Genomic DNA, 21,343 nt, shown 5'->3' on the forward strand with positions numbered 1-21,343 from the left:
TGGGAAGTTGGATGTTACAGTACACTGAACATGAACTCTTGAACAAGGCCATTAGTAAACATGTTTGGCGATGGCTAGACTAGTCATCAAAGGGGGGGTGACATTTGAAAATGTTTTTAGCCTTATTGTAAAAAATAAAACGTTGGGCAAAGGAGATGGCTCAACAGGTAAAGGTACCTCTAGGCTTGATGGCACGAGTTCAAGTCCTTGGAACCCACATGGTAGAAACGGAGAACTGACTGCCTAAGCTTTCTGACAGAAGTGGGGCTGTGGCACATACGCACCCATGCTCACACACAACCAAGTAAATGTATATGTGTGTATAATCTATTGGTGTGACTGCTGCAATGATCCATACATCCCAAACTTTCTTACTAGTCTTAGCTTGCAATTTATGGGAAAAATTCTGCCTTCTACCAAATATTTAGCTTCAGCAGTTGGATTCTTTAACATGGGCTTTCACAGTTGGAAAGTTCTTGTCATTAAAACCTAGAATATGCCTTCTTTTTTTTCTTCTTTTTTTTCTTTTTTCTTTTCAAAGTTTATTAAATTATGAAAGTTTCCATTTCCGCCCCTCCTCCCATAGAATATGCCTTCTTGAGATAGTCTTTTCCTTGACTTTTTCTGGCAAGGTCTTTATCCTCAGGATGCAGGAATACTCCCTCTTCCTCTGTGAAGTGCCAAGTCACAGACCCAGCTGTAAGCAGCATTTCAGTCAGCCCAGGGTACAGAAGCCACTTCAGGTAAGGCCAAATGTTCTTTAAATTAGTTATATAATTACAGGGTCCAATTCGTATGGGAAAAGAGGGGATCTGGCACATATTTTTCCTTGGGAAACACTGGGTAAATAGTACTGCTGTGTTCCAGTTAATTCGGTGCCCAGAGTAGTTTTCATTAAGTCACTTGGCTTAGAAGCAAACAGCTTATTATTCAAATAATGTGTGAGTCAGAAAGACTACCTTCAAATTCTATCTATGTGACTTAAATTACTTCATGTGTTGAAGCGCTCGGCATACCACCCTCCTCATGCCTTCTGCTAAGAGAGCAAAGCACAGAGAAGCATAACATAAAGCCTCAGGCATTATCACCTGCTGCATTGTGCTTGGAGGTTAAAGGAAGATGTACTGTGTTGTTGGGTGTTGGTACTTTAAAATTTTGGTTGTAAGAAAGTGAATGGAGTGGGTCTTCCTGTTCCCTTCCTGGTTGTTGGGTAGAGCCAGCCCTGCTTAAGTCAGTAGACTCAGTAGCACAGCCAGTTTTCCGAGCAGATACTACTTTGTGATGACTGGACATGACCGAGAGAATTATAATTCATTCTCTAAAGATTTTTAAGGTATTCTTTCTGTAGTTTGAAGATGCCCAAATTTCAGTGCTCAAAACTGAGAACTGGGGAGATGGCTCAGTAGATAAGAATATGTACCCAGCAAGCATGAGGTAGAATCTCCAGCACCCACATAAACTGAATAGAAAGTTTATTTTTTAATCAGCCCTTGTAATTACAAGAATGAAGGGAGACTTGGTTGTATCTGGGCTACATTCCAAGGCAGTGAGAATGCTGGCCAAAGAGCTTTGCTTGCAGCAGATGCCGGACTCCAAGATCTCATCTGAGCCTTGTGTCATTGCCTTTCAGACATGCTAAGGAGCGCCCTGTTGTGCATGGTGCTTGCACTCCTGCGCGCCCAGTCCTTCCCCTGCCCTAAATCCTGCAAGTGTGAGGTCCGCGATGCGGTTCAGTGCTCGGGCGGCAGCGTGGCTAGCATCGCCGCGCTGGGTCTGCCCAGGAACCTCACACACATAGTACTCTTCCGAATGGATCAGGGCGTTTTGCAGAACCACAGCTTCAGTGACATGACAGTCCTGCAGCGACTGATGCTCTCAAATAGCCACGTTTCTGCCATCGACCCCGGCACCTTCAATGACCTGATAAAACTAAAAACCCTCAGGTTGACACGCAACAGAATCTCTCATCTTCCAAGCGCGCTCCTCGATAAGACGGTGCTCTTGGAACAGTTGTTCTTAGACCACAATTCACTAAGGGACATTGACCAAAACCTGTTTATGAACCTGCTTAGCCTGCAGGAGCTCTCTTTGAACCAGAATCAGCTCTCTTTTCTTCCTGCTAACCTTTTCACGAGCCTGCGGAAACTGAAGGTGTTGGATTTATCAGGAAACAACCTGACCCACCTACCCAAGGGATTGCTTGAGGCACAGGTTAAACTTGAGACACTGCTGCTCTACTCAAATCAGCTCGCGTCTGTAGATTCGGGGCTTCTGGATAACCTGGGCGCCCTGACTGTGCTGAGACTGGACCGGAATCACCTCTATTCTGTCGCACCCGGTGCCTTCGACGGCCTCGGAAACCTGAATTCTTTGACTCTGTCCAGAAACCGCCTGGTTTCTCTGCCATACGCGCTCTTCCTTCGTACGAGCCGCGTGACTTGGCTGACCCTGTTCGAGAACCCTCTGGAGGAGCTGCCGGAGGTGCTGTTCGGCGAGATGGCCGGTCTGCGGGAGCTGTGGCTGAACCGCACCCAGCTGCGCACGCTGCCCGCCGCCTTCTTCCGCAACCTGAGCGGCCTGCAGACCCTGGGGGTGACGCGGAACCCGCGCCTGAGCGCGCTCCCGCGCGGCGCGTTCCAGGGTCTGACTGAGCTGCGCGTGCTCGCCCTGCACTCCAACGCCCTGACCGAGCTCCCGGACGACGCGCTGCGCGACCTCGGCCGCCTGCGCCAGGTGTCGCTGCGCCACAACCGGCTGCGGGCCCTGCCCCGCGCGCTCTTCCTCAACCTCAGCAGCCTCGAGACCGTGCAGCTGGAGCACAACCAGCTGGAGACGCTGCCTGGAGATGTGTTCGCGGCCTTGCCCCAGCTGACTCAAGTGCTGCTGGGTCACAACCCCTGGCTCTGCGACTGTGGTCTGTGGCCTTTCCTCCAGTGGCTGCAGCATCATCAAGACCTCCTGAGCCGAGACGAGTCCCCGCAGTGCCATGGCCCGGAGTCACGGGCGGGCCTGTTGTTCTGGGATCTGCTGCAGGGTGACCCATGGTGCCCGCACCCTCGACGCCTGCCCCTCAACCCTCTAGCCGAGAACACCCTGGAAGTCCCCGCCCCATCCCAGCTGCCTCACAGCTCGCAGTCCCGCGCGTGGGCCCAACTGGTGGCCAAGAGTGAAGGTTCCAATCACAGCCTCTACTGGGGTCTTTATTTTCTGCTTTTAGTAGCTCAGGCCATCATAGCCGGGATCATCGTGTTTGTCATGATTAAAATCGGCCAGCTGTTTCGAACATTAATCAGAGAGAAGCTCTTGTTTAAGGCAATGGAAAAATCATGTAGCTAATTAAAACGTGACCAGAGCAGTGTGGACGGGGCCCCAGGGAGAATCCAGTCAGGATGCTGCGCCCTTCCGCCTTTTCCCATGCCATTTTTTCTCTCCCCTGCTCTTTTTTCCTTCCTCTTTCTCGGCTCTCAGTGTTTGTTCCTTCTGTTCCTCTCCCCTAAGAAGTGTCTTTTGTAAATCGCTACTGCTTGCTAACCTGTCCTCAGTTTCCTTCTCTGTCGTTAGCATCAAGGTATGTGGGGGGGGTGGGGGGGGTAGGAAACTTGGCTTGTGTTTTACTCATCTCATCCCACCCTGCGGTGCTTTCTTAGTTTCTGAGTTTGAGGACACTCCTAGGTGGGCAAGACCTCTCCTGCACCCAGCAAGGGTTGGGTAACATTTGCTGAAGGAACACCCGTATAAAATGAACCCTAGATCCCAGAATTAATTACTCTTCCCAGGAGAAAGCTGGAGTCTTCTTGCCTCTTTCTACTTGAAAGAAGATTCATGTCCGTTCTTTTTTTGTTCTCATTTTGGGTTCGTTGTGATGACTGTTTGGGAAGGCGCTGGACTCTGATCCAGTGGCGAGTTTTAGGGTAAGCCTCTTCGGGCTGAGCTAGAACACACAGGAGCTCCCATCCCTGCCCCCAGGGACAAGGGCCACTTCCTGGCACCCACTGGAATGGCTTTTGCCACTGATATAGAGTTGGGAGCTCCCGTGTGTCCTGGCTCAGTCCATCACAGACGAGGCTTGCTCAGAAACAGGGCTCCACAGGAGCCACAGCCTGGCTGAGGGGTTCCGGAACTCATCTGGAGAAGCCCTGTGCCAGGAAGCTTGGGGAGCTGTTCCGTGTGTCCCATTGGCCTCCTGGGAGTTTCCATTGCTTTGCCCCAGGGAAATGTGTCATTTGGTTCCCATTTCCTAGAGGTAAATGCCACCTCATTTCACAAGCATTTGTGGAGCTGTGCCCGTGTGATAGGTGCTCATGAACATAATGATAGCTTGGTCTCCACGGACTGTGCTTGTAGCACATTCTCATTTAGCCTTCCAATGGAGAGCAATTAAACCCTTGTTGCCTTAATTGGCTGTCTGTGCTTGGGAGAGGCAGTGGTTAAACGCATGCACTGGGAACTGACAACTGTGGCTTCTGTCTCGGTGTCCCCATGTACTAACCCCTGAGGACTTTGTACACACATCCTGTAAGCCTGGGTTTCCTCATCCCTGAAAGGGATCAAAACAGTGCCAGCCTCACAGGGTTGGTGTGAGACTTAAAGGTAATAAAACACACAAAGACTTAACCCTGTGCCCTGCATACAGAAACTGCTCCGGGAAGGATAGTCACTACTAAAGAGTATACAGTTACGTTCTCATCGCACACCCTCTTATTTCTGAGACACTTTGTCACTGTGCAGCCCGGGCTGCTTCTGAACTTGAGATCGTGATTTTTAAAGAAGATGTTTACCCACTCTGTATATAAAAGAGTAAACTTTCTCAAACAGAAGGTTATGTCCAAACCAGCTATATCTGTCTGGAAATGTGTGCGCTTGGGTTCTGTGCTCAAAGGCCACAGCCGTGGATCCTCCCATCGCCATCGGGGCACGTGGTGGAGACAGAGCTGGATCCTGACCCCTGTCTACATGTACTTCTTTAACACCAGCTTCAACTATCGCCTCCTTGGTGACGCCCTCCCTTTTCCTCACTGTGTGCTTCCTGTACATGCTGCTTCTCGGGTGCTGGGAACCAACACCCTCAGTTGGTCCTGTGTGTTATTTTAGGGTATCTGGAGCCACTTATAACTTAAAAATCCAGAATTTTTTTTTTTTTTTGGTGAAATGCAGACTCAATTCTAACGACTATTCTCTGAGGCAGACGTTCTCCCATGAAGCCGGTTTTGTTCACCTGTAGGATGAGGGTAACAGCTGTCCCTACTATGAGGTAATCCCTGCTAGGTAAAGACAGTGGGTTGGTCTCTGGGGCCCAGTGGCAGCTGTTTGATGGGCTAGTCTATACATGTTCTAACAATTCTCCCTGCCTCTTCATGTGTTGTTCATTGGGCAAATTGATTTACTATTCTATACCAAGCTCTCTGGTAAGTAGAAATTCAAAGCCATGGGTGAAACAAAATGCCCATCCACTTCTACGGGGTTCTGCCCTGGGGTCCTACCCGCCATGAGGTTGTCCCAAACTCCAGGACATTCAGAACTGAAGTGTGGAGGCCAGCTTCAGACACTTCAGCCAGCTTCATGACACATTCAGACTTCTCTCTCTTTGACTGGCCTCGAACTCACAGAGATCCTCCTGCCTCTGCCTCCCGAGGGCTGGGATTAAACGTATGCATCAGCACTGCCTAGTTTTTGATTCAATTTTTAAACACTGTCAAAAACAGCAGGTTATATTGGAAGCCCCGTGTAATCTCTTCCTCAACTTTTCTCTTTATCAAGCAATAAAGCTGCTCAATAAACGTGTTCTCATCCTTCTGTGTGTTTTCACACTTGGCGCATTTTCAGTTTTTACCTTAACGATGCTAGCCTACGTACAATGCTCTTCAGCTTTCCCTGAACTAGGATACTTTTGAGATTTATCAATATGATGATTTAGCGCTAGGACACTTGATGTTTGTATAATATACTATTGAGTGAATATACTATGATTTGCCACTTCCCTTTTGTTTATTTTGGGTTTGGGTTTTGTTTTGAGACAGGGTCTCTCTGCATAGTTCTGGTTGTCCTGGAACTAACTGTGTAGATCAGGCTAGCCTTGAACTCCTAGGATCCACTTGCCTCCCCAGCATTGGGATTAAAGGTATGTGCTTTTGGCTACCTCTTCTCTCTCTCTCTCTCTCTCTCTCTCTCTCTGTCTCTCTCTGTCTCTCTCTGTCTCTCTCTCTCTGTCTCTCTCCCTTTCTTTCATAGTGGTCATACACTGCAGTTCATGTTAATGTCTGATTTTTTTTTATATTTTGGTGAATCTGGTAGGTATAAAATAGCTTCTTTAGGAGTATATTATCTCTGTGTGTGCTCGTGTGTGTGTGTATGTGTGTGTGTGTGTGTGTGTGTGTGTTCTCATGTGCATGCCACTGTGTGCATGTGGAGGTCTGAGGACAGTTTGTGGAGTCTCCTTCTGCCTTTATGTGGGTTCCAGGGAATCACTGGGCAAACCCCTTTACCACCGAGTCACTTCCATGACACTAAAATAGTTTCTTATTGCTGTTTGATCTTGGTTTCCTGGCAAGTAATGGAATTCAGTTATCCTAAAATGTTTTTTAAATATTGAGGTTTCTTTTTCTGGAAATGATCTGCACACACTGATCAATTTCCACTGGCTCATTTTGTCATTTTCTTATTGATTTCTATGAATTTTTCTACATGTGGACACTAATCTTTCACATTATAGACGAATGTGTTATAAATATCTTCTTTCAATTATGGCTTTTATTAGTTTTATCCTGTTTTTGTTGTTTGTATGTGGTATTGTCATTTATTTTTTCTTTGAGTTTCCTGTCAGATCTCAGAGCATTGCACATGCTAGGCAAGGTTTCCATCACATTCCTATGACCCCAGCCCTTACACATGACTATCTCATGGCCGGCAATAACCCCAACAACTGCTGCTTCTTATTAAAACCTTATACCCAACGTTTAGTTATTTTTACATTTAAAAGCCTTGTCTGCAGTGGCTAACCAGTGGCTATCATCGTGACAGTAAGTGGCCCCAAACAGCATCTTAATTTCCTGACTGATGGTCTCCTCCGTAAACAGGTCCTTTCAAGCTCTGGTATGCTGAGTACTTTTAAAAATCACAAATGGATTTTAGCAGATTTTTGTCACGTCTGCCAGGATGTTTTATGTTTTTGTCCTTTGGTATGGTCAAATGGTAGATGACTTTATAAATTTTTATGCCTGAATTTTGAAGTTTCCTCAGATTCTGAAAGCTCATCCGTTTTGAGTTTTTTAAAGATCCTTTTAATTTATATAAGGTCTTGATGGACAAATATGGTCCCTCTGAGATGTCTTTTATTGTTTTTTTATTCCTCTTGAACCCTTGGCTATTTTACTCCATATTTTAAAACTGAAGTAAGATGAATAACTGACTTTGGGAGCTCTGTGCACATGTGAAGGGATCGTTGAGGGCAAGGTTTATTCCCGACCACCGGAGCAGCAAGCTGGTTTTGTTTGCTAATTTTTCTTTCTAAGAACTTCATCCACACCACTCCTCCCTACTCCACCTGCTCTTGTGCCTCCCTGGATCCCTTCTAAATTCATGACATCTTCTTTAAGTGTGTGTGTGCGTGTGTGTGTGTGTATTTGTATGTACATGTCCGGATCTGACCACCTTGGATTGGACAACCTATCTTAAAGGAAATAGACAATCCCCGCCCCCCAGTCTCTCACCAGCCATCAGCCACCTGCATCTTTCCATCTGGGGGCAGGATCTTGTGAATGTCCCCGTTCACGTTGGCATGTCAACTGGTGATGTCATTATGTTGCCGTGTCCAGGTGACCCTCGTGTTGAGAGCTCAAGGATGGAGCTTCCCTGTCACGTATGTCCAGGGGTTGGGACTTTGTTTTGCTGTTGTTTATGGAGAGTTCTGTCCAAGTTTTGTCCTCTCTTTAAATAGCTTGCTTCTTTTCCCTATTCCCTTTGGCTGGAAGCAGAAGCTGCTGTTCTACGCTAGCTTTCAAATAACTCCCTGGATTTCTTACTCACGTCTCATACCTGTGTTCAGCTCTCCACAAAGTTTCCTTAGGAAGGTGGCATCTCTCCACCCACACTGACTGTGGCCTCTTTCCCACCTACCACTCCCCCTCCAACTGTTCTGTTTCATAAACCTGCTGGGATATGAAGTCCATTGATGGCCCTCTCCACTGCCTGTGACACTGAGCCTTTCGCCATCTCAGTTCCTTTACTACCATCTGGATGCAGTCCTTGGAATCCACATGTGGTCCTGGGAAAGGGAGACCATACTTATATGAAGTCTATCTGCCTCTCTTCTAACTCTGTAGTTCTGGAAAGTTCCCTGTCTTCTGAGAAGACTCAGATCCTCTTTGCCCTGGGTCCCTCCTGCAGGATGTCTTCCATCTGCCTCCAACCTCTCTTTGTGGGGTGTGCTTGATTTACCTTCCTAGAACCTCAGTAGATGGGGATCTGAACCTCTGCTGATGCTGGAACTGACTCTGTCTGTTCTGAGGGAAGTTTCTCTGGGCTTCCCGGCCTTTAAAGCTCACCATTCCTTCCAGGGTGTGCCGCAGGCAGGGAGATTCCAGGACTCACTACCCAGCAGCCTGCACCCCCTTATTAGGCCCTGGAATGTTACAGGATGATCCATCAGCATCATAAAGAAACAAACATTAATTGAGTCCAGTGGCAGGTCTGGAGTGAGAGGGTGACACCTGAGGGGAGAAAACAATGTGCAGCCTCCGCCCAGTGACCCTCAGCCCAGCCCTCCGCCCTGTAGCTGCTTGACCACGGTGCCAGGGATCCCTGGGTTTTATTAGTCAGCACTGGCCCTGGTGTTTCTGAATCCAGCCCTTGGGAGAGCTCTGTATTTCAGGGTCTGTGCAGCCAATGTACCTTTAGTGACCATTAAGCACACCCTCCACTGTGATCCCAGTTGTCCCTTTATTAGTTCTCCATACGGCTGATAAGGACGTGAGGTTCAGAGTGGAGTAAGTTCCTTTGGTGACAGGAGAGCTGTCACGGGATCACCAGTCTCCTAGCTGCCAAATGCACACTCTTTTCTCTGGGCATGGACCAGACTAGCTGATGCCTGTCTGTCAAGGGAACACTCCTAGCCATACTGATCTAGGGGCTCTCTAGTCCTTCAAGTATGCAATGAGCTCCCTGAGAGCTGAATATTACTTGGGGGGAGGGGAGGACTTGGCTTTTGATGAAGAGAAAATCAGAATATAAAAAGAAAAATGGGCCAGGTAGTGGTGGCACACATCTTTAATCCCAGCACTCGGGAGGCAGAGGCAGGCGGATCTCTGAGTTCGAGGCCAACCTGGTCTATAAGAGCTAGTTTCAGGACAGCCTCCAAAGCAACACAGAGAAACCCTGTTATGAAAAAAACAAAAAAGGAAGGAAGGAAGGAAGGAAGGAAGGAAGGAAGGTGAAATGAATGGAGAGGAAGTAAAGAAGAAGGAAGGTCAGGAGAGAAAGGAAGGGTTTTAAGGGTGGGGCCATTGCTGACAGAAGATACAGGCTGCTCCTTACCCAGCAGGAGCCAAGGCCCACAGCGCTCCACTGACTCAGTTTCTCCATTCTTCCCAGGGTGCAAGATGGTAAGGCAAATATAAATGCCATTCGCACAGAAGCTCTCTTGGGCAGGGAGGAGTCCCCGTCACTGCTCACCCAGATGGCAAGCTTGTGTCTGCTCTGTCCCCTCCCTCCACCCTCGAGACAGGGCCAATAAAGTGACTCAGAGATAACAGGTATATGGGAGGTCTAAAACCTTTTCTATGTCTCTCCTGTGTCCAGATGCCCCACTGCCACCAAAGCCCCCTCCCTCTCCCCCAGAAATACCTGGCTGAAGCGGCCAGACCCCTGGAAGAAAGAAATATCCAAGCTGCATCAATTTACTTTCTGTGTGATGTGAAAAGAGAAAGGACGTCAGGATCTTTTTTTTCGGTCCCCTTTAAGCTCCAAGCTTAGATTCGTCCTTGACTTGGGTTCTCAGTTGATTTGTAAGTCAGGAGTAGAAGAGATGGTGTGGATGAAATTTGGCCATTGCTCCTTCTTTGACAAAGGTATTCTCCGCTAAAATGTTGACTTGCAACCTACCAAAGGGATTTAGGACAAACACAGGCTACCCCACGATGAGCCTCGGGGAACCTCTTGGATCTCTTAGAGCACTGTGCACCCTGGCCCTCCCTTGCACAGCCGTCACTGTGGTTGGCTGAAGTCCCTGAGCACCGGGAGGGGATTCATCTTTCCAGCAGTGATTGAGGCGTTGGGACCGTAGTTCAGTTAACAGTTTTGCACAGAGAAAAGTCTTCTTAGTTGAGTCCTGATGTTTGATTGCTCCTCCGTGGGGAACAAGGACTGGAAGCAGCCAAGCAGATCTTGACTCTTTCTTAAAAACAAGTAACCAAACCAAGGACAAAAAACAAAGTATGCTTTCAAGCTCTGTGTGACAGCCTGCTTCCTGTAGCTCCCACTCATGCCAAGGACTTCTGCATAGAAATCTAACAAAGCCTTAGTCCAGCCCAGTGTGATCATTCCCACAGGGGAGAGTTTGTGGTTCTCCAGTCATAGGAGGCAGATTAAAAGCCTCTGACATGCCCCTTCCTAATCCCAGGCCATTGGAAGTGTTATCTTAAACAGCAAAGGAGGCTCCGTAGAAATCATCCAATTAAGGATTCAGTTGAAGGTCCCAGGGTTATCTAAAAAGCCCCTATGACCATGGGAGTATTCCCCAGCAAAGGAAAGAGGCAAGAGATGAAGGCCTGGTGCCGCTGAGTCTGAACATGGTGAGAGAAGCCAGGATTTAAGGAACATGGTAGTCTGCACTGGAAAGGTATGGAGCTGACTCTTCCCAGCCTCCAGTGGAACACAGCCACGCTTCCTCTCAACCCAGTGAGACTTGTTCTGGGCTTGGGGTCGCTCACGGAAGCAGCACCAAGAAAGGAAGTGTTCGTTTTCCTGTTTGATATGTGGCATCTAGTCTGCATCACTGTGGCTCTGCTTGGGTCAGTTTCCTTAGCGGGTGTTCCTCAAGCAAAAATTAATGTGCTTAGCTTTCCTCTCATGCGCTGTGTGGGGCTTAATGAACAGTGGGCAGTCCTGGTGGGCATGCTCCCCGATGAATGGGTCATGCACGAATTGGCAGCTGGGACTGGCCATCTTGAATGCCTGCTGTGCTCTTGGGAGCAGGTACCTGCTGGCCCATGACCCCGTGGCCTTTTGAAAAGGTAGCTCTTCTTTACTGGGGTTTTATTTTGGAAGACTACCACACACATTTACACATCCTGAGCCTTAGATATCCGTGGCTTTGTCTTTGGGATAAGCGTTTCTCTCATGTTTGGACCAAGGCATCCGTGCAGATGCCAGGAAGAGAAAGGGGTCTCAGGTCGCTAGAGGAAGAGTGATTTTTAATGCTGTCTTCCAACTTGAACATTCTGTTACATACCGACAGCCACAGTTAGGTGTGGATTTGTTTAGTGTTGAAACCATTTGCAAGCAGATACCAGGTGTCTTGTTTAAGGTCATTTCAAAGGAATGGGGTCCAGGGAAGACCTGGGAGTAGCGGAGTATTTGCTGGGTCAGAGGAGGTACTCTTGCCCCATCCAAGGCTCTAGTGGCCCAGTACGCCAGCAGGAGCTTCCTCAAGCCAAGCAGCCTTAGGCTGGGGGAAAAGAATGTTGGATGGAGACAGGAGTGGGACTGGAAAATGGCCTCTGAGACCAAACAGTCCGTGGCTAATTACCCCCTTACCCTGGGCTGAACTGGGTGGGTCTGGGTGTAACCTGCCACCCAGTCACTGGTCAAATGAGACACTGACTGTGACCTTGCTGAGCCACCTGCTTGAGTCGAAGGGCACTTTGCAAAAACTCTCCTGGCTCGGATGCTTCGTGCCCTGGGGTCGGCCTGCATTCCTCAGACAAGCATGCCAAACCAGTTGCGCCCAATAACAGGCTTTTTGAGACGCTGTTTCTAGGGGAGGAGGCCTCTCACAGGCTGGCAGGGTCCCCTGGTCCTCCATCAGGTCACGCTGATCATCTTCAGGCTTCAGATAATGGGACTGAGATGTTCTGGATGCAGGCAGGCATCTGTTCTTCGGAACTCTTACGTGTGAAGCAGGAGCCTGGAGCTCAGGGACTTCCCACCTCAGGGTCCGACTCCTGGACCCCAACGTTCTCCTTTCTCACTTTCCTTCCCCACCCTCTTCCTTGATTCTGTTAAGATCACCTGTCCTTCCCACACAGTCTGCACCTGAATGGCTGGTCCCTGCTCCCCTCTCCTCACAGTCAAACAACTCTACAAATTGTCCCTTTTCAGATTAGGTGTATAGTCCGTGACAGTGTCTGCCCCATAATCTCCATCCGTGCGTGCTCCCATGGTCCTAGCCACGACTAGCGGGAACACCTGCCAGCGATTCTCAGGGCTCCCAACTGAAGGGGTCCTTCTGAATTCTGTCACCTTGGCACCCCTGGTCCTCACGCTAGTTAGCTGCTACCTGGGAGTCCTGAGTACAGTGGTGGTGGCCGTGGGTGAAGGCAAGGGTTTCCTAGCTGGTTCCTTGGCCTGCCTCTGTCATTAAGAGAACACTGCGGCAGGGCAAGGTCCCCTGGCTTACTGCTGTTGCCTCAAAGCTGATGGCCATGAGCAGGTTTTTTGGGGACAAAGGTGGTGACAGTAGAGACTGAGGGCTTTGTGACCTGGGAGCTCCTGCAGTTTTCTTTCCTTCTGTGGCATTGCTGCTCTGTTGCTTTTCTTTGCTTTCTTTTCCCTTCCTTTCCTTTCCTTCCTTTCTTTTTTTTTCTTAAGACGGGGTTTCTTTGGGTCAAAGCCCTGGCTGTCCTGGAACTCACTCTGTAGTCCATGCTGGACTCAAACTCAGAGATCCACCTGCCTCTGCCTCCCGCGTTCTGGGGTTAAAGACATAAGTCACCATACCTGGCTCCTTCACATAGATTAACCAAGATCAAGTGATTGTTTTGTAGAGTATTTAGAAGACTTGCTTTAGAAGAGGCCATTTTCAGAGAGACAGTCTGACTTCTGAGGTGGAAAGATTTCGCTCTTGACACTAGGCTGCAAGGGCATTGTCAGCCTCAAGGTCCCATGGTTTCAAAGCCCAGACAAGAGGATTAATGCTTAGGGAGAGTGGTTGAGAGGAGAAACATGGCTTATCCCTTCCCCTTGACAGCCACAGATGCACCTCAAACATGCACCTCAAACAAGCCTGAAGACCAGAGGGTAGGAATCTGGCTCTTGGTAGGGCTCGCCTGTTTACCTGCGGTGGCGCCCTCAGCCCTGTGAGACGACATACATCTGGCGCTCATGAGAATCTGCAACTGGGACAACTGTTGGGCATGTTTGGACTAGTGTCAGTGTTCCTTGCAAAGACCCTTAAGGGGGTCGTCCCAGCTGGTCCTTGACTCGGGTCACTTACCCTCCTCTTTGGTGCCTCATCATTGTGTTTGCCACATTAGTAGACATAGTGCCTTTCTCTGATTGCCTGCTAGGAGGCTTCGGGAGATATCTGGTCTACCATGGCAAGGTTCTTTGGCCATCTCGTCTCGGCTTCTCTCACATGCTCAGCCTCTTCTCTCTGCCACTGACTGCTGAAGTCCACCACCACCCCGTGCCCAGCCAGGCCTGGCTGTCATTCATCCTCTCCCCTCAAGCCCTGCCTGTCTGAAGGCAGGTTCACAGAGTCCTTAGTGTCTGAGCAGCAATCGGCTGCCTGTCCCGAATCCACTGAGTGTCATCACGTGCCTGCTGACTAGCACAGAGACAGCCACGCCACTGTCTTCTCTACCCAAGCCCTGTAGTGTTTGTCTCTGTGGCTGTGGCGTCTGCCGCCTCTCGCCTGTGTCACAGGTGTGGAGCCGAGGCCAAGTCTACCTTTAAAATGTAAATGTGTTTGTTTTTGTCATTTATGATACTGGGACCACAGGACTTGGCTCATGCTGGGTGACTGTTCTGCCGCCGAGCTATTATTTAAGAGACAAGGCTCATTAAACCGCGCAGGCTGGCCTTGAATGTTTAGACTTCCTGCCTCAGCTCCCCCCAAGTAGCTGGGATTATAGGCTTGTGCCACCAGGCTTGACAAAATTTCTTTTAATGGCTTAACTTTAAATGGCAGAAATGCACATGAGTCCTGCCTGTGGACAGCTGGGTAGAGGACCGTGGAATGAACGCCGAGTGTTTACTTCACTTGTATCCCTGGTTCCCTGTTAGCCCTTTGCTTTCCTCGCTTTAATTTAGGCAACCTTGTTGTGTTTTATGTGAGCTGCTCAACTCTTTTCTAGATGAGGCGTCAGAAGTATACACCAGTTAATGGACTGGGCCGATTCTGAGGTCTCTGACTTGATCATGAAGAGCACAGCTCGGCCCTCCATGTGAGGAGCTGCCTGGCTATATAGAAGGGATAGATTAGGGCCAGCAGGGCAGAGCCCAGGAGCTATCCTTAGCCGGCCTGACTCCGGCTGGATTGCTTACCCATCGTGTTGTAACCACGTATTCCCTATGCCCTCTGAAGTGCTGAGCAGCGTTCTGGCTTCCCTGCCTTCAGAGCCGTCTGCTGTAGGAAGAAGGGCTAAATCCTCTTCACAGCTTAGGAAGGAAACAGCCAATGCTATTGCCAAGCCTGTAGCTCCCAGAATTCAGGTGTGGCTCTGAAGTAGAACCCAGGTTCACAACTGTCATTTCCTATGTACTCAATGACTGTTTGGTAGCCCTTGGCTGTAATCCCACCACAGGAAAGGTTGAGGCCATAGGGTGGCCATGAGCTTAAGGCCAGCCTGAGCTACACAGCAAGCTTCATGCCTGCCTGAACTACAATGTGAAACCGTGTCTTGAAGAAATCAAAATAAAGCTAGCCAACAACAACAATAACAACAAACCGCTAACAAGAAGCAAAACATAGAACAGTTATCCAGACTGGGCAAGCCATGTGTGGTCCCAGCATGCAGAGTCAAGAGGGTTCTGGGTAATGACAAGTATAATGATCCAAGTTCAGATCCTCAGCACACACGTTAAAAATCCAGGAGCAGAGCCAGGTGGTGGTGGCGCAGGCTTTTAATCCCAGCACTTAGGAGGCAGAGACAGGTGGATCTCTGTGAGTCTGAGGCTAGCCTGGTCTATTTAGCAAGTGCCAGGACAGGTTCCAAAGCAACAGAGAAACCCTGTCTCAGAAAAAAAAAATCCAAGAGTGGGGACACACACCCCCATAACCCCATCATCGTAGGGGCTAGAGATCCAGGCTTGCCAGCTGCTGTAGCTTTTGATTCAGTGAGAGGCTATCAAGGAAATAAGATCCTGAGTGACCACCTATTGAGAACAAGGGCTGGTGGATACACATACAAACCTGAAGAGATTTCTCCTCCTCTCCTCTCCTTACCTCTTCCCTTTTCTCCCTTCATCCCCACATGAAATGGGGTTTTAAATAAAAAAGTAAAGATGTGGGTTTCCCCCATTAGCCTAATTGACTGTCCTGAATGGTTGGCTCAAGTCCTGCCCTACTGTATGCACGGGAAACCCCGAGACCCACTAAAGGAAGTGGCTCACTGGACTCACTGAATTCCTGTTAATGTTCACAGCCATCCATGTCTTTCATGAACATGTTCACTAGCCAGCTTTTCTCCCTAAGGAAACTGTGTACAATTCCCAGGAGCCACATGGTACCTCACAACTGTCTGTAACTCCAGTTCCAGGGGTTCTGCCACCCTCTTTAGCCTCTTCGGGCCATGTACACATGTGGCACACAGATATACATGCAGGTAAAATACCCAGACACATAAAATTAAAAAAAAAACAAAACCTTAAAACCAAAATGAGAGGGTGGTATAGTGGGGCTCCCATGGCTGGGTACGTGTGGCCCTGTCTCCCACGGCTGGATACGTGTGGCCCTGCCTCTGCGGCCTGTCTTGTAGGGCATCCAGAACAGACCTGTTCATTCATGCAGAGATTAAGGGAAACATCGGATCCCTTAGAGCGCCCATCCCTGACCTTTAATTAGGTGTGGTGACGCTCTGGAAGCTGCTCTCACCGTAAGGACTGCGACGTGGTTAGTTTAATCATTTCAAAGCCTGCTCTGTTTTATTGTGGCGTAAAATTTGGAAGTCTCATATTAAAATGTACAATTAAATGTAACTTGAATAAATTGCTGTAGGCCAAGGAGAACTTTATCCTCCTTCTCTTTCTCCGCAGCAGCCCCATCCCCTCCTGGCTCCCATGTGCCAGCTGACTGCCTTCAGACTCCCTCAGCTTCCAGGAAATGGAATGCTGGGCTCTTCGGAAACGAACGTTTCAGAGGCCTTTGACACGCTTGCCGCTTGTGCTTGGGCAATTCTTCAGGCAGGACAGTAGCCTCTAGAACGGTCACTCTCAACCTGTGGCTTGTGACCCCGTTGTGGGTCGAACGACCCCTTCACAGGGCTCTCATCAAGAGCAGATATTGTGTATCAGATATTTACATTGTAGTTCGTAACAGTAGCAAAATTACAGTTACAAAGTAGCAATGAAATAAGCTTTGTGGTCGGGGGTCACTGCAACGTGAGGAACTGTATTGAAAGGTCACAGCATGGGGAAGGTTGAGAGCCACTGCTCTCGAATGATGGACTGAGGGCTGGACCAGCCATCATCACCTGCCAGGTGTGGGAGAGCCTCATGTTCCTGTTTGCTGTTCCAGTTCACCCCCTCCCACAGTGGCCGTCTCTACAACAGGCTTTGCTCCTGTCTGTGGTACCCCCACCCCATTCTTTTCTTCAGATGCTCACTTTATTTTAGGCCTCCTGCAGCTTCCTGTTTCCCCCTTTTCCTTTGTCTTATTATCCTGACTGGACCACTCCTCTCTCCCCAGCTTTGAAGCTAGATGCCTGACTTACGGGGAACTAAGACTGTCTTGAGTTTGGGGCGCCCTGTGCTCTTTGTTTAGAGGTGTTAGTCTCCTGGAGTAGAAACCGGAGATCATCCCAGCTTGTCTCTGGGGACCCCTTGTCAGACATTTTGTTCCGGACCGTGAGTCCAGGCCATCCTTGTAAGGCTACCAGGATGATTCACCCAGGGAAGATGGCATCACTGGTCACTCCCAGACCCACTTGGGAAACACTACAGGGACGCTTGAAGAATAGGATCTTAAAAATGGAGAATCCAAGGAATGTTTTCTTCACTATAAAAATCACGAGGCGGCATCAGAAAAAAATGTGAAAAAAATATGACAGACAAAATTATAGGGACAGGAATATGGCTCGTATTCCTGTCACCTGAGACAACCCAGCCTTCCTCAAAAGCTTGGGCCATGCCTGCTGGGTGAGGGGAACCCAAAGCTGACCAGGGCAGAGAGATGGCTTCTCTAGTTTGCCAGGCCCCTGCTGAAGCAGGTGCCAGAATGCTTAACATGATTCTCTGTGGTCTTGGTTTTTTTCTTAATAATTTAATAAAGGACTAGTTTTGTTTTACAGAATATCATCTTACTATTGCAGTGATGGATCTTAACTATCTGGAACATAATTTTACCAGGTGGGCTACTTTGTGTATTCAAATACAGGTAACACACAATTTATTATTTTCCTCAATTTTTACCACGATAGAATACATACAAAACTTAACAGGTTAACTATTTTAAGTTTTATTTTTTGAAATTTTACTTTGGTTAATGTTAACTGGGTTAACTGGGAATGGGGCTGGCAGCCTAGGACCAGTTTGTGGGGTTTCTTTCCCCTTTACATGAGTTGCAGAGAAGGAACTCAGGTTCAGGTCTCAAGGCTTGCCCAAGCGACCTTTACCTGCCGAGCCATCTTTTATTTTGTCTGAGGCAAGATCTCATTATGTAGCCCAGCCTAACCTAACCCCGAAGTAGCAATCCTTCTGCCTCAGCATCCCGAGTGCTGGAATAATAGGTGTGGATCGCCACGCCCTGCTTGCCTCAACTGTTTTTAAATGCACAGTTTGTGGCGTTGAGTGCACCATAATCTTGTACAGCTGTCACCATCATCCATCTTCGGAAAGTTTTCAGCTCCTCAAACTGAAAACAAACCCATTGTTAATCCCTACCCTCCACCCCACTCCGTGGCAATCACTTTGTTATACACTGTCTTTGGGAATTATATATATATATTATAATGTAATTTATAACATAATATAATGTGAATATATATATATATATTTCCTAAAAGTGAAAGTGCACAATATTTTTTTTTGAGGTTGGTTTCCTTCTCTCAGCAAAATTCCCATATTCCTTTTCTCCTTAAAACTGGAACAGATTCATACCCATTTTTATTTGTACCACGTTCTATGATCTGTTCAATAATTCATTTGCTGCTGGGCTTGGGTGGCTCCCACTTCCGGCTGGTAAGGTTGCTGCTGCTGCGACTATGGGCAGATAAGTCCTGCCCTGGGGCATGTGCCCAGAGGAGGAATGGCTGGATGATGTGGTCCTTCTCTATGTGACATTTTAGAAGTGCTGTCCTGCCCTCCGTGGTAGCTGTGTCATTTTATATCCCTGCCATTAGTAAGCAGTCACTCCAACTCATCCACCTCTGTTCTGACACATTGTATTTTGGATCTTTTTCTTCCTCAGAGTAGCACCTGCGGGGTGTGTGTGTATGTGTGTGTGTGTGTGTGTGTGTGTGTGTGTCCTTATAGTTTTCCCCTCCGTAATGCAGTGGTGTTGGGCATTCTTTTGTAGCTTTATTGGCCACCTGTGTGTACTCCTTGGAGAACTGTCTGCCCGGATCCTTTGCCTGTTTGGGGATTGCTTTCTCACTGTGAGACACTCTCCCCTCCACCCACAGCTCGGAGCAAACATCCTCCTGGAACACCCATGACTCTGCAGTCACCATCATGAGCAGCACTCGCCAGGGACCCGGACACTCTTAGGAAACTCATCTCTGGAGAAACACCACTAATAACTGGGTCTGGATGGGGATGAGTCTGGGAGTTGTCGCTGAGGATTTTAAGGAGGTGACTGTCCGCTTGTTTGTCCCATTATTGTTATTCTATATATTTTCAGTATTTCAGGCATCATACTTCCAACAAGAGCACGGTGCCTGGCGCAGTCACGTGCTACACATGATGTGTCTATCAACAGTGAGCCACGCATATTCCAGTGGTTCCCTCAGATTGTATCTCCCGTGACTTAGCCTTCTAGGTTTGTGTAAGCAGTCCCTGATGTTTACACGTGATGAAATCCCCTGACGATGCATTTATCACAAGCGTCTTTGCTGTTGAGAGATGGGCAGCTGTACTTTATGTACCCCAAATTCAGCCTCTTTGGTACAAGCAAGGGATGGTGTAGGCACTTCCTCACAGGCGGCCTGTGCTCTTGGCTACTGAGAGCATTGGCCTTAGGGACAGGGAAAACTGAGGAGATTCAGGGCACCCCTACCTATTCAGCTACTGAGTGACATCTTATCATGCACTGTGAGTCTCACATCTAATTTGTCTTCTATCTCTGAGTTAATCAGGCAAGGCAGGTTGCTGCTGAAGCTCATCGACTTCACACAATGGGACAAGAAGGCTCGGAGAGGGAGGGTGAGCACTTGTAGAGCTGAGACTTGAAGCCGTTGGAAGCAAGAGCCCTCTCTGCATCAGGGATCCTGTTCCAGACTCTTGGGACCACACTGAGTGCTGGGTTGACGTTCACAGCCATTCGCTCTATCTTCCTTTACTGGGTCCCTCCTTCTCCACTAGACAGTCTCACTCCATCTATGGACATGCCGGATTCTCTGTCCTTAAGAATCCTCTTGTGCTGTGAAAATGCCCTGGACAAGGCTGTGATGGTGAATAGCCCCTGATGTTTACACATGTCCTTGTGTTCTCCCAGGCCCGTGGGAGTCCGGGACTGAGTGAACTCTCATGCAGATCGTGGACGCTACATCGTGGACGTCTCATAGTGACCATCAGGGCACTGCGATGAGGCATAAGCCTGAGTTTGGATGCCCAGCACTTATATGGCAGTAGGGTATAGCAGCATGTGCCTGCAATCTCTGTGATTGCTGAGAAGCCGCATTTTGGGAATACACCTGGGGCTTGCTGACCAATTTGGTCTATCCAATTAGTGAGCTCTTGTTCAAATAAAGACTTTTTCTAAGAAAGAGAGAGAGAGAGGTGAAGGGCCAGCTGGATGGCTCAGCAGATGAGGGAGCTTGCTGTCAAACCTGACATCCTGAGTTGGATCCACCCACATGGTAGGAAGAGAGAACTGCCTCTTGAAAGTTGTCCTCCGACCTCCATGTATGTGCCCAGACAAATAAAGAAATAAAACTGAAAAATAAATAATAGGGTGAAGAGTGATTGGTGAAGATGCTTGATATCATCATATGACCCCCACGTGCATGCACACACATGTGCACATGCACACACATACTTGTAACACACATATACCACACACACCACAGCACTCTGAGCCTTCCCTTAGGACCCTGTCTCCTGCTCCTGCCTACTTCTTCCCACACCGGGTTTCCTGGCTAAGGGCTTCACCACACCCCAGTGCCTGGCTGTTCTCTCCGTCCTTCTCCATCCCCTCCTCCCTTATTCTGCCACTCACTGTGGCCTCTATAAACATTAATTGTATTTATTTAATTTATTATAATCTTGTGTGTGTGTGTGTGTGTGTGTGTGTGTGTGTGTAGGTCAGAGGGTAACATTGCAGAGCCAACTCTCTCCTTTATGTGGGGTCCAGGGTCAAGCCCAGGTCTTCAGTCTAACATGCTCTACTGCGGCCTCTGGTCTCTGACTGTCTGTCTGTCTGTCTCACATACATGCATACACATGCACATGCACACTCAAGCATGTGTTTCGGGAAGCTCAGACTCCATCTTCTTCCCATCCCTTTAATGTGGAGTCTATTTTAAGCCAGGGTGCTGGTAGTCTCTAGATTAGGTACCACTTTTGTGCAATAACTCCCCACTACCTCATGCCCTCGTGTCTTTTTCTGAATCCAGATGTGGTTTTAGACTCCCTTGGGAAGTCCATAGTGGGATCAGCTTTGCCCCACAGCTCTCTCTTCCCTCATCATTCAGCTCTCTAGTCAACCACTCAGTTATCCATGCCCACATCTGGCTGATGGCCTTTACACTTTTTTTTTTTAAAAAAAATAATCACTTTTGGGACAGACTGTCAATGGTCCCCTAAAGGCCATTCACTCCCCATTCCACAGCTGTGAGAATCTTGCTTTGTACAAGGTGCTTGGCTCAAAATTACATTCCCCTTGCAGATGGGAGCAATCACGTGACTAAGCTCTGTCTAGTGGGGTATGAGTGATATTGGAAGAGTGTAGCATCTAGATCATTTCCTTAAAGAGAAGGGCCCAAACCATGCAGTGATGGCGCAAGCATTTAATCCAGCACTCAGGAGGCAGAGG

At 48.4% G+C, this 21,343-nt stretch overlaps 1 protein-coding gene across 1 annotated transcript; it reads left to right on the forward strand.

Annotated features, from left to right (window-relative positions):
* Positions 1-614: 614 nt before the first annotated feature.
* On the forward strand, positions 615-5,777 carry Gp5 (glycoprotein V platelet). Its single transcript, XM_048453956.3, has 2 exons — positions 615-743; positions 1,631-5,777. The coding sequence occupies exon 2, from the start codon at positions 1,633-1,635 to the stop codon at positions 3,334-3,336; it is 1,704 nt and encodes a 567-aa protein (XP_048309913.3). The 5' UTR covers positions 615-743; positions 1,631-1,632; the 3' UTR covers positions 3,337-5,777.
* Positions 5,778-21,343: the final 15,566 nt, after the last annotated feature.

Source organism: Myodes glareolus, chromosome 2 (assembly GCF_982192425.1).
Source record: "Myodes glareolus chromosome 2, mMyoGla1.1, whole genome shotgun sequence".
NCBI classification, from domain to species: domain Eukaryota; kingdom Metazoa; phylum Chordata; class Mammalia; order Rodentia; family Cricetidae; genus Myodes; species Myodes glareolus.